This window comes from Neofelis nebulosa, chromosome 1, assembly GCF_028018385.1.
Source record: "Neofelis nebulosa isolate mNeoNeb1 chromosome 1, mNeoNeb1.pri, whole genome shotgun sequence".
Classification (NCBI taxonomy): domain Eukaryota; kingdom Metazoa; phylum Chordata; class Mammalia; order Carnivora; family Felidae; genus Neofelis; species Neofelis nebulosa.
The window spans coordinates 42,428,753-42,439,838 of NC_080782.1; the positions used below are offsets into that span (position 1 = coordinate 42,428,753).

At 51.7% G+C, this 11,086-nt stretch overlaps 1 protein-coding gene across 9 annotated transcripts in view; it reads left to right on the top strand.

Annotated features, from left to right (window-relative positions):
• Positions 1-9,037, top strand: part of ABLIM3 (actin binding LIM protein family member 3) — a 108,610-nt gene extending 99,573 nt beyond the window's left edge. For all 9 annotated transcript variants that reach the window (XM_058719712.1, XM_058719721.1, XM_058719717.1 and 6 more), the window contains 6 exons: positions 45-192; positions 1,452-1,481; positions 2,062-2,120; positions 2,733-2,793; positions 3,515-4,143; positions 8,862-9,037. In XM_058719712.1, the coding sequence (XP_058575695.1) occupies positions 45-192; positions 1,452-1,481; positions 2,062-2,120; positions 2,733-2,793; positions 3,515-3,540 (324 nt within the window). In that variant the 3' untranslated portion in view covers positions 3,541-4,143; positions 8,862-9,037. The remainder of the gene's footprint in view (positions 1-44; positions 193-1,451; positions 1,482-2,061; positions 2,121-2,732; positions 2,794-3,514; positions 4,144-8,861) is intronic.
• The last annotated feature ends 2,049 nt before the right edge of the window (positions 9,038-11,086 follow it).

An 11,086-nucleotide genomic window follows, 5' to 3' on the forward strand; every position in this document is an offset into this window, starting at 1 on the left:
CTTTGCCTCCTTCTGACTCCATCTCGCCCCTCCCCCACACCCAGCTCCAGAGTGGAATTGGCCGGCTGATTCTGAAGGAGGAGATGAAGGCCCGGTCCAGCTCCTACGCGGATCCCTGGACCCCACCCCGGAGCTCCACCAGCAGCCGGGAGGCCCTGCACACAGCTGGCTATGACATGTCCCTCAATGGCTGTAAGCACCGCCCTGGAAGTCTGTGGGGGTGGGGGCACTTCCTTCCAACTCCCTGAATGAATCTTAAACTCCTTATGGCCTTGCCTGGGTCTAGAATACACACTTGGTGAGGTGCTGTCTGGGGCACCAAGTAAGACCATGCTCTGCCCTGAGCGGGCACTTGTTTCTCTGGGGCGTCTGAAGCTGTGACTTTCGGTCAGACTCAGCGCAAAGAGAAATGTGTCCTAATAGCCTGAATGGCTCAACGATATAAGTGACTGCCTCTTGAGGTAGTAAGCCTCCCATCACAGGAAGAAAACAAGAAGAACCTTGGAGCAGGCACTTTGCCCAGAGATCCTCTCATTGTAAATTCCTCCCTGTTCCTGGACACACACATGCTTCCCTCCCTCCCTTACCCCTGTGGGAGTCAGTCTTGCTGGGAAATCCTATCTCCACTCAATACTTAATGGATAATCCCCTATGCCCGCCACTCGTAAATACATTATGACTCTTGGTCCTCACAAAGACTGGCGATGTCGAGGGATTGTTATCACCCACTTTATAGATGAAAGACCTGAGCTTACTGCTTGCCCAAGGCCACTCACAAGCCCGTAAGTGACAGAGCCAAGTGGGGTCGGACCCAAGTCAGAGTGACTCCAAGGCCATAAGCTGTTCCCTCTTTTCCCTGCTGCACCTCGACTTTAGGCGAGACTGAGTTGGCGGTGGCGGTGAAGATGATAAAGTCAGTTTTGCTTGGTGCTTTGTATGGTGACAGGCACCGGGCTAATACCTTATGGAATCATCGTGTATCATTTATTGTTCACAGTAACCCCATACGGGAGACACTATCCCTCCCCGTTTTACGATGAGAAAACCAAAGCATGATTAAGTAACTTGTAGCAATTAGGTATCGGCCAGTGGCAGAGCCAGGATAAATCGATGTGCCTGTTTCCCTGTTTGACTACCAAGGGGCAGTGTTTTCAGCCTCTGGCTCTGGGTTCTGTGCAGTGCGCCAGAACCCAGTTCCGTCCAGTGGCCTTGGTGCAGCAAATGTCCCAGAGCACCCGCTTTGCACCGGGTGCGGGGCGGGGGAGGGGGCGTGCGGGGCAGGTGTAGCGACTGAAAACTGACCGGTGGGAAAAGAGGTGGCGAAGGAGGCCCCTCCTCCCCGCCAGCCAGGGTAGCCCAGGAATGGGAGCCATGTCTGTTTGTCCCCATGAACCTTCCACCGTGTCCGTCTGCCCCCACGAACGCGGCTTTCTGGCTTTTCTTTCTTGCAGCCCCTCGGTCCCACTACCTGGCTGACAGCGGTATGTTCTGCCTGCCCTCCCTTCAGCCTGTCGTGTCTTGTGAGAGCCAGAGCTGGAGGCGGGTCCCCCGGAGCTGTGATGTCCCAACACGATCCCGAACTCAAATAGTCCACCCCACCGTGTTTGTCAGACGTAGGCCTCAGTTTTTGGTTCTGGAACCAAAGTTGCCGTGCCCAGTAGCCCCCAGAGAGAAAGGAAGAGCACGCGTCTCTTCTACCCACACGAGAGCCTGCCTGTCTGGGCTCTGAGCCCAACTCCAAATCCAGGGCCTACGTCCAGAGCCACCGGTGGCCAGGACGCAGGGGTTTGTCACGGGAGGTTCGTACACGTGGGAGGTGTGTGCAGGGTGAGGCCAGAAGACTGTGCACGTGTGCTTCAGGGACCCTGGAATTCTGCTGGGGGAGGCATCCCTGAGTCAGCTGCCAGTCTGCAGAGCAGGGGGAGGAGCCGGTGGCCCCTTTCCTTCCCGCTTCCCACGGGGTTGGGGGACAGTATTGGCCATTAGCAGAGGCCAGATAGCCTCAAGGAGAGGGACCCCTGACTTGGGGCTCCTGGTAATTGTTTGGCTGTTTCTTTTCAGACCCCCTCATCTCCAAATCTGCCTCCCTGCCTGCCTACCGAAGAAATGGGCTACACAGGGTAAGAGAGGCCGTGCTGAGACATTGCCTCCAAGATGTTAACAATTCCGGAGCCTAGACATTGGGTCACGGAACAGATATTTATGGAAAGCTTTTTACATACGTCGGGTACTCCTCTGGGTGCTTGGAATACATCAGTGACCCCTGCTCGTTGGAGCTTACATTCGTGTGGAGAGAAACAGAAAGCAAGTAGTAAATAGTATGCAAGTCAAACTATATAGACTGTAGAAGGTAGTGAGTGCTATGGGGGGGGAGGGGGGGAGGGAAACAGTGAGCAGGATGAGTGGGATTGGGAGCTTGGGGAGGGAGGGCGGCAATTTGCAATTTTAAATAGAATTGCCAGGACAGATTTCATAGGAAAAGCGGTATTTGAGCAGTGAAAGAAGGCAGGGAATGTAGTTCACCAAGAAATGAATATTTATAGGGTGCCTAACTACGTGCTGTGCCTAGGCACCAGGGATGTGCCAGTGAGGTGGGTCCCCGTGACTTAAGACTGGGGCTTCTCTGAGGCCCTGTCCCATCAACCCCAGGCCATTTTCTGGAGGTGGGTAACGGCCCCAGGGAGGCAGCAGTGAGCTCGCTCAGGCCAGCCCTCGCTCTGTCTCCCCTGCAGACACCCAGCGCAGACCTCTTCCACTATGACAGCATGAACGCCGTCAACTGGGGCATGCGAGGTGAGTGCCACCCCGTCCTGGGACCCACAGCAGCTTTGGACGCACTGCTCGTTAACTGTGTCTTCACCTTCTGCAAAGGATCACTACAGATTCTGGCCCTACGCTGGGCTCTGTCCAAACCCCGAGTTCCCACACTCCCTTTCCCTTCCCACTCCCTCCCTCTTCGCCTCCTCTTCCCTCCTCCTCTCAGGTCCCTGGCCTTGGGTGATCTCCAGGCCATCTGTCCCATCTGGGTTCCCAGAGCCATTGCAGAATGCCGTCGTCCCAGTACTGCTCGGCTAGACTTGCCTGCCAGCCCCGGGGGGAGGGAAACTCTCGGAGCCAAATGCACATTGTTCCCAACGAACATTCCATGAGCTTCATGCTCTCTGCCAGCGATGCTCTCCCGCCAGCCTCCAGCAATTCCTACAAGCAGGCTCAGGCAGGTGGACGAGGTTGCACCAAAACCCGGGAGGATTCCTCTGGAAGATAGGTGATCTTGCCCATGTGTTTCACAATCTCTTCTTATTTCTGTTCTAATTATCTCAAAAGTCACTTCTCGTCGAAAACCCTATCTCTGGATCAGCCCAACCCCCATCTCTAGCCATCCTTTACGCTTATACCAGCCTTGATTTGGACTGAATTCAACAAGGACAGGGTCTCTCAGACAGAGGCCAGCGTAGTGGTGCAAAGCAAAAACCAATGTATTTCCATTTTGTGTGTGTCTCTTTTCTCTCTACAGAGTACAAGGTAAAGGAGATGCGTTGACCCTGGGGGTCTCTGGGACCCTGGGAGCCGCTCCATTGGGGGCCAGCAGGAGGATCACCGCATTATCTATTCAGGGAAGGAAACATTGAATAAATAACCTCAAGGGTCCTCTTGAGACCGGCATATCCGGTCCCTCCCTGGCCAGCTTTCCTCAAATCCTGCCCTATGTCTTTTGCCCGCTGAAATCAGACAGTGCCTTGTGGGCCTTGGAGACTTTCTGGAGGCTTGCCAATCACGAGACCTGAGACGTTTACAATTAGGAGGCCTTGTGCCACATTTATGTCAAACACCACCAAGCTTATTCTTAGCAGTATTAGGGGATTCAGGTTTTGCCTTTGGGGAGAAGGTGCCTTGAGGCCATCAGGCAACTCCAAGAACAGACCCAGCCCTTCCTCCAGACTTTAACCACAGACCCTTTCTGGGGAGAGGAGGGAGCCCAGACACAACATGCGGCTGAAGGGATAAGCCTACCACCTTCATCTGACCTGGAACCCCACCCCCCACCCTGTCCTTTCTCCTTAGATCTACCCTTATGAACTTCTGCTGGTGACCACAAGAGGAAGAAATCGACTGCCCAAGGATGTGGACCGGACGCGTTTAGAGGTAAGTATAGAAAACTGAGCAGGCGCCTTTGGGTTTGAAGGGATTCCAGAAGTTGCCTGATCTAACCCAGCTCGAGAGGGCAGGCAGAAAATGAAAAGCTTTAAGGTCGCACAGCTTGTTGAAAACGCAGGGATGCCAGCCTGGTTCCTTGAGCCCAGGTCGAAACGCTCTGTGCTGCCTTCCCAATCCGATGAGCATCTGTGGTGCAGAACTTCAGCACGTCTCCCGCTGATGCTTCTGTCGACTTAAGACAAGAGCTAGATTTGGTCCCTGCTCTCAGGGGCCTGCTGACTGGTTGCTAAGAAGAAACACAGCACTGGTTTTCTGCAGGATGGTACAGAAAACCGGTGCTCTGGGTGGGGAGCATGGGGGAGTCAGTGCTGTGTAGAAGGCAAAAGCATAAGGTGGTCTCACGTCAGACTCCGGGTGCAACCCTTACCCTGCCATCATCCCTCAGCAAGACAGCTTGGTCAAGTGACAGCCTCTCCAAACCTTAGTTTTCTCCTCTGTGGAGTGGGGCAATCATGGTGCTCCCCGCAAGGTGCCAGCGGAAGTAAGTGAGACACTATACACAGAGCCCTTGGCACAGAGTCTGGCAGTGACCTGGGCGGACGGACTTTGAAGGCGCAGGTTGGATGGGTGGAGAGGGGGGAGGGAGCATCATGAACAGCGGAACAGCATAAACAAAGCACAGAGGCCAGCCTGAATGTGGCATCGGACTTCCCAGCAGTCTCCTCCACTTGGCTTGGCGTTCCAGTTCCTGGGCCCCGATCCAGGAGCACACTGCCCTTTTCCACTGTGCCTCTCCCTGCCTCTCTCTCTCCTAGAATGCCCTTCCCATCTTTCCAGCCTTCTGACTCCTCAGGGCCCCCCATAGTGATGATGCCCATGTCCCAGAGCCCCCCAGACCTTCCCAGGATGTGTCCCTCACCCCTCCCCCAGCACCCCCCCACCCCAGCCCTGTGTCCAGAGTGCAGATCAAGCATCTCTTCCCCTCTCTTGTATCAGAGCAACGAACTATCTGTTTCCTCTGCCTGACAGAGGCAGTCAGTCCTCTACCATGGGGCTCGGACCAGGGGAAGTACTGGAAAATGTTTGTGGAATTGAATGCTTCTAACAAAGGAGGTTCAACAGCCCTTGGGATGAGCATATCAACCGCCCTTCAACTGACTGCCGAGGTTTCACCCAGAATAAAGGGTTGGGACAGAGGGAGGGGAATGTGAGTAGGCCAGGAAGTTTTGTGAGTCCTTCCAACTCCAGCGTGCTGGGCTAGCAGCCTAGCAATGTGATTATCCCCACTTTTACGAGGGCCTCCTTTACTGTAGCAGTGAGTGGCTGCTGGTGCTGAAGGGGACAGCTCCCACAGCAGCTCAGTGGAGCCAGCATTCAGGGATAGAAATGAGGTTCGGGAACCTGGTTCATCCTGGAGGACCAATCGCCCTCGTACATCCTCCAGGATACCCAGAAGCTCTGATCAAGGAAGCTCACCCTGCCCTAAGAATCAGCCAGGGACCTTCTTAAAAACAACGATACCACGCCCCAGCCTAGACCAATTCGATCGCAATCTGGGGAAGGAGCTCAGGCATCAGAGAGGCTTCCAGGGATGTCTAACATGGATCCCGAGCTGAGACCACAGGGCTACAAACACTGCTCGAGTCCCCTCCGGACTGAAGAGCTCCTCAAGGAGCTCAGAGTGCAGATTTTCATTCCCCCAAAAAATACTTACTGAAAGTCTATTATATAGGCCAGGTCCTGTTCTCAGGGCTTGCAGTATACCAGTGAACAAAACAGGGACCCCTGCCCCCTTGGAGCTGGTGCTCTCGCATGAGGAGACAGACACTAAATGACACAAATAATAAATAAATGATCTGGAACATGGGAAACTAACAGGGCTGAGGGAAGAAGTGAAAGGACAGTGGAGAATTGGGGTTTAGAGGGAGAGGTAAGTTGCAGTGTTAAATAGGGTGGTCAGAGTGATCTCGCTGCAAATGTGACATCTGAACAAAGACCTGAAATAGATGAACCATTTAGTTAGCCTTATATGAGGAGGAAGAGCATCCTTGGCAGAGGGAACGTATATGAGGAGGAAGAGCATCCTTGGCAGAGGGAACAGCCACTGCCAAGGCCCTATCACAGGTGAGGAAAGCAGGTGGTGAGTGTGGCTGGGTCACATGAGCACAGGGAAGAGGATGAGGCGAAAATGAAATCAAATGAAATGAGGACCAGACCCCCCCACTATGTGACAGACACATGAAGAGATTGTTGCAGGAGTGAGGGTGACCAGCATTTGGGTCCTTCCCGTGTGCAGACCTCTGTCCATGACCTGTGCTTTCTCATCCCCCTTACTGTATCCAGGAGGTGGGCACTAGGATGCTCCCACTTTCCAGAAGAGGAAATCAAGGCTCAGTGGGGTGACGTAAGTTGTCCAAGGTCACGCAGTCATGTCTGCCCGGCTCTAAAGCCTATGCCCTTAACCTTCATGCTTTAAAGTCTGTGGAGAGTGTCACAGGGACAGGGCTGGCATTAGGTGCTCTGAGAACTGGCAAAAAAAAATAAATAAAGGGGGCAGCAGCTGGTCCTTCACAGAGGGGGAGCGGGAGAGCCTCAGTCTCCTCCAGCATGTTCTCAAGTTGAGTCTGCCATTCCTTTACATGGAAACTCATAAAAAAGATTTGGGGGCACAGCAGAGAAGATGAACTAGGGAACCAACCATAGCCATCACCCTCCACAAGAGCAACAACAACAACAAAACAGATGGAGGTTAAATTACAGTTCCCTTAAGTGTTGACTGTGGAAGGAACTGAGAAGAGAAATCCCTCACATCCACATCATTTCTCAGCACTGACTTGAGCGTGGGTGGGACAACTATGGACAAGTCAACAGCATGGACAAAAGAAAGCACTGTCTGGCCCCACAGAGACTGAAGGGACCTAAGATCCACATGTGATATGTGGATGCCGTTGGCCCCTTTGTTCAAAGAGACAAACTACAACAAGAAGACATTGTTGAGACAATTAGGGGCATTTTCTTATAGACAGGTATTACGTGATTGTGAGGAAGTACTGTGAACTGTTTTTAGGAAAGAAGATGTCAGGTAGGCTTTGAGATGTTTTGAGATCTCTAGGGGAGATACGTGTTGCAGCACATAGGAATGAACTGACACAGTGTCTAAGATGTGCTTTAAATACTTCAGAAAAAAAAAAAAGATGAAGCAAACCTAACAAACCCTTGATAACTGTTGAATCTGGCTGATGGGCATAGATGTACGCATTGTGTGATTTCCTCCCTTTTGAGTATTTTTGAAATTTTTCCATAATAGAAAGGATTACTTATGAATTTGTGATGGGGTTGCCCAAGGGGGCAACATCGTGCACTGTGTTTGGATTCGGAAAGCCTAGCCTTCGGTCTCCGCTCTGCTGCTTACCTCGGCCTCCCTCCCACCCGCCCTCCCTCCCTTTCGGCCGAGTTAGTCATTTTAACTGTTTGACTTTTGGTTTTCTCATCTTTCAACTGGATAGAAATAATTTCTGTTCTTCAGAGTTGTTGGAAGGATTCAGTGAGAAAAATGGGGGCGATCATGCAGTGATGCGTATTGAGCATAACAGAAATGCAATGCAAGGGGTTGCTGGGGTTGTTAAATATTGTTACATACTGAAACATCAGCTCAGAGTCACCAGCAACCAATATTATCTATCAAAAATATCAAAATTACCTTTGCCTCAAGATCTGGAAATGTGGCCAAAATATTAGTTCACATAGGCGGGGAATTGGCTAATTACTGCGTGGCTGTATACAGAATTCTTGGTGAATCTCCTTCAGTCTTCAGTTAGCTAACATCATGGCGACCGACAGGGCATCTCAGTGATTCCATTAAGTTTTCAGGCAGGATATGTGCCAGATATTTCTCTCTTCAAACATAATGCTAAATTTTATTTTGAAAAAGTTCAGGCCTCCAGAAAAGTTGCAAGAAGAGTAAAATGAACATCCTTCTACCTTTCACCTAAATGCAGGAATTGTTAACATGTTGCCACATTTCAGGTGCCATATATTTCTAACTCTGAAAGCTTTTGACAACGTATCGACTTTCCAGGCTGCTTGGAAGGGCAAGAGGTCAGGGAGGCAGAAAGGAGGGGGGAAACCGGCCAAGGAAATGCAGAACCGTGTTTCATTATGTGACCTATTTCTTTTCATATAAGACAGATACGAAAGGACAATTCGATGGGTGGAGAAATAGGAACAGCAGGTTTTTTTTCATTGACTGGCCTGAGGGACAGCCTTCCGGATCATCTGTAAAAATATTAATAAGAGGAAGTGCACCCTAAAATCTTGGATATGCCCCCTTTTACTCCCAAAGGAAGGAGGAATAGCGTTCATCCATACACCTGCTGGGGCACAGAATGCAGGCAGCAGGATGCGGGCGGGTGGGGTCCACCACGAAGCATGGAGAGGAGGCACTTAGGTGAAGTATAGAATCCCCACTGAGTCTTGGGCAGGGGAGGCCTCTCCAGACCAGCTACAGAAGCCCCTCTGAGGAAGCATTCATGCACACGGTCTGCCATTTGACATCTACGCAGCCCACACCCCTGTGGGTCACACACTGCGCCAAGCACAGCACGCCCAGAGGATACACACAGGGTCCGCTTCTGCCTGCACCTGCCCCCAGCCTCCACCTCACATCCTCAAGCGTTCCCTCTCTGTCCCCTCCCACCTTATTTCAGCGCCACCTGTCCCAGGAGGAGTTCTACCAGGTCTTCGGCATGACCATCTCTGAGTTTGACCGGCTGGCCCTCTGGAAGAGGAATGAACTGAAGAAGCAAGCCCGGCTGTTCTAGGCAGAGGCTCTATAAATATATATGCATTTATATAAAGATATATGTAAAATCTCTATACTGAAGCTCGGTATAATCCTCTCTTGTGTAATGGGACACACTGCCTGCCATGAGACTTGCTTTTCTGTACTGTCAGGCAAGCCCACATCATCGAGATATTTTTATGCTCCTTACTCTCTCTTTTCTAAGTGCTCTGGGGTTTGGGAAGGGATTTGAGGGGACTCCCATCCTTTTGCTGGGGATCCTTTTTATACTGAAACATCTGTCCCTAACCTGAGTCCCCCAAGGTCCAACTCTCTTTCCTAAGGAGGTGCCTGAAGAAGTCTCTCTTCTCTCTGCTTCTCGGCTCTTGCCCCAGTCTCCAGGGTGGATGCTGACCATGGAGTTTTCACACCTTATTGGCCCCAGAGGGGCCCTCCCATGGGAGGAGCCACAGCGATCTCCCTAAGTCCCTGAGCGCCTTTGAGAGCCCGTGCAGAATTTTCTCCACCTCTCCAATTAAGAGTTCGGTGCTCTCTGGGGGTGATGCGCTTGGCAGTGTGGGCCTCGGATCTACTCGATACAGCAGCAAACAGAAGTGGATAGGGCCTTGGCCTCTCTGCAGCTCCTCAGTCCTCCTCCTTCTGTCCTTGATCCTAACCTCTCCCTTGTCCAAGTCTCACGGTAGAGGAAGAAAAGGCACTTCCCTTCCCTCTGCCACTTCCAACTGGCCCCTTTGCCTGGCCCTGACGTGGAGACGAGGGAAGGCGCGGGAGCTGGAAGCAGGAGCCCCAGCAGGGCACCTGTTAGAATTGGAGCTGCAGGACCTCTTGGGACCCTCCTCTCACCCCCACTGTTCCCAGCACCTCCTGACCCTTCCCCCCTTTGGAAGAGAGGCCCAGTACTGCAGCCTGTATTCTTTGGCCTTACTACAATCAATGTGCCTGACAACTCAACACACCACAGGGCTAATGTTCCCATCATAGCTCCAACAGTACAACTAGACAGACAACCTCTAATACCCCTCTAAACATCAGACAGGCCATGTCCCAGAGAGAGCTTCCTGGTCTACCCCTGCTGGTCCCTAGGCTAAAAGGGCAACCAAACCAGCCCCCCACCAGTCATCGGCTCCCACTGCAAGGTTGGCCATGTTTCATCGGGGAAACCTTTGGAAGAATGGCTGCTTGTAGAATTCCAGAATGAAGCATTGGCCACCACTGCTCATGATCACCCTGGATTTCCCCAGTGGCTGCCTTCCCTGCCCCCTTGCCTTCCTGAACAGGAGTAGAAGCTTAACTTTAGCTTCTCTCCTCTCCTCCCTTCCCCAAACCTCTGACCCCAAGTTGGTGATGTTTGGTGGGTCTGTTCCTTCTTGGAGATGCCTTGATTTAGATCACTCTGAGGTCATGGAGGAAAGACGAAGAAGTGAGAATAACCATTATCACTGTCAAGAGGCTGGTGACGTGACGTGGCAAATATAGAACTGACTTCAGTCCAGCAAACCCTCACTGAGCACCTGCTGATGCTGAGCACCTGCTGTCTACAGAGCACGGAATAAGGGAAGGAGATGGGAACACCAAGATGAGCAACACGGGATCTGGGCCGGGGTGGGGGGCATGCCTACTAACAATGGGTGTCGTCAGGCATGAACTCAAACGTGACGGTTGTAAGGCAGCAAGTGATGGGAGATGGCACGAGAGCATGTTTGTAGCATTCCTGAAAAGGTAGATGCAGTTGGTGGGGACCAAGGAACGCTTTCTGGAAGAGATCGTATTTGAGCAAAGTTCAGGAAGGATCTTTGTAAACTGAGAAGAGACTATGACTTGAAAGGGTGATGGGATGAGGGGCCAAAAAGAGGTCTAACGTACTCTCATTTAAAACATCAACCCTCACTGCAATTCTCTTTTTGGCCAGTGTATTTCAACTGTCCTGACCCTTTAGAAATGTCCCCAGCCAGACACAATCATTGAAACTGCCTCATTATCACTGGTTGAGAACTTGGCGAGATTGAAGGGCTTTTGTTATTGTTGTCGGGTTTTTCTGTTTCCCATAAAAGCACATAATTTCAACCCAGACCTGTGTCCTTCTGTTGTTTCCAGTGTGAGTGGAAATGTGTGAAATGGGAAGAGACCGAT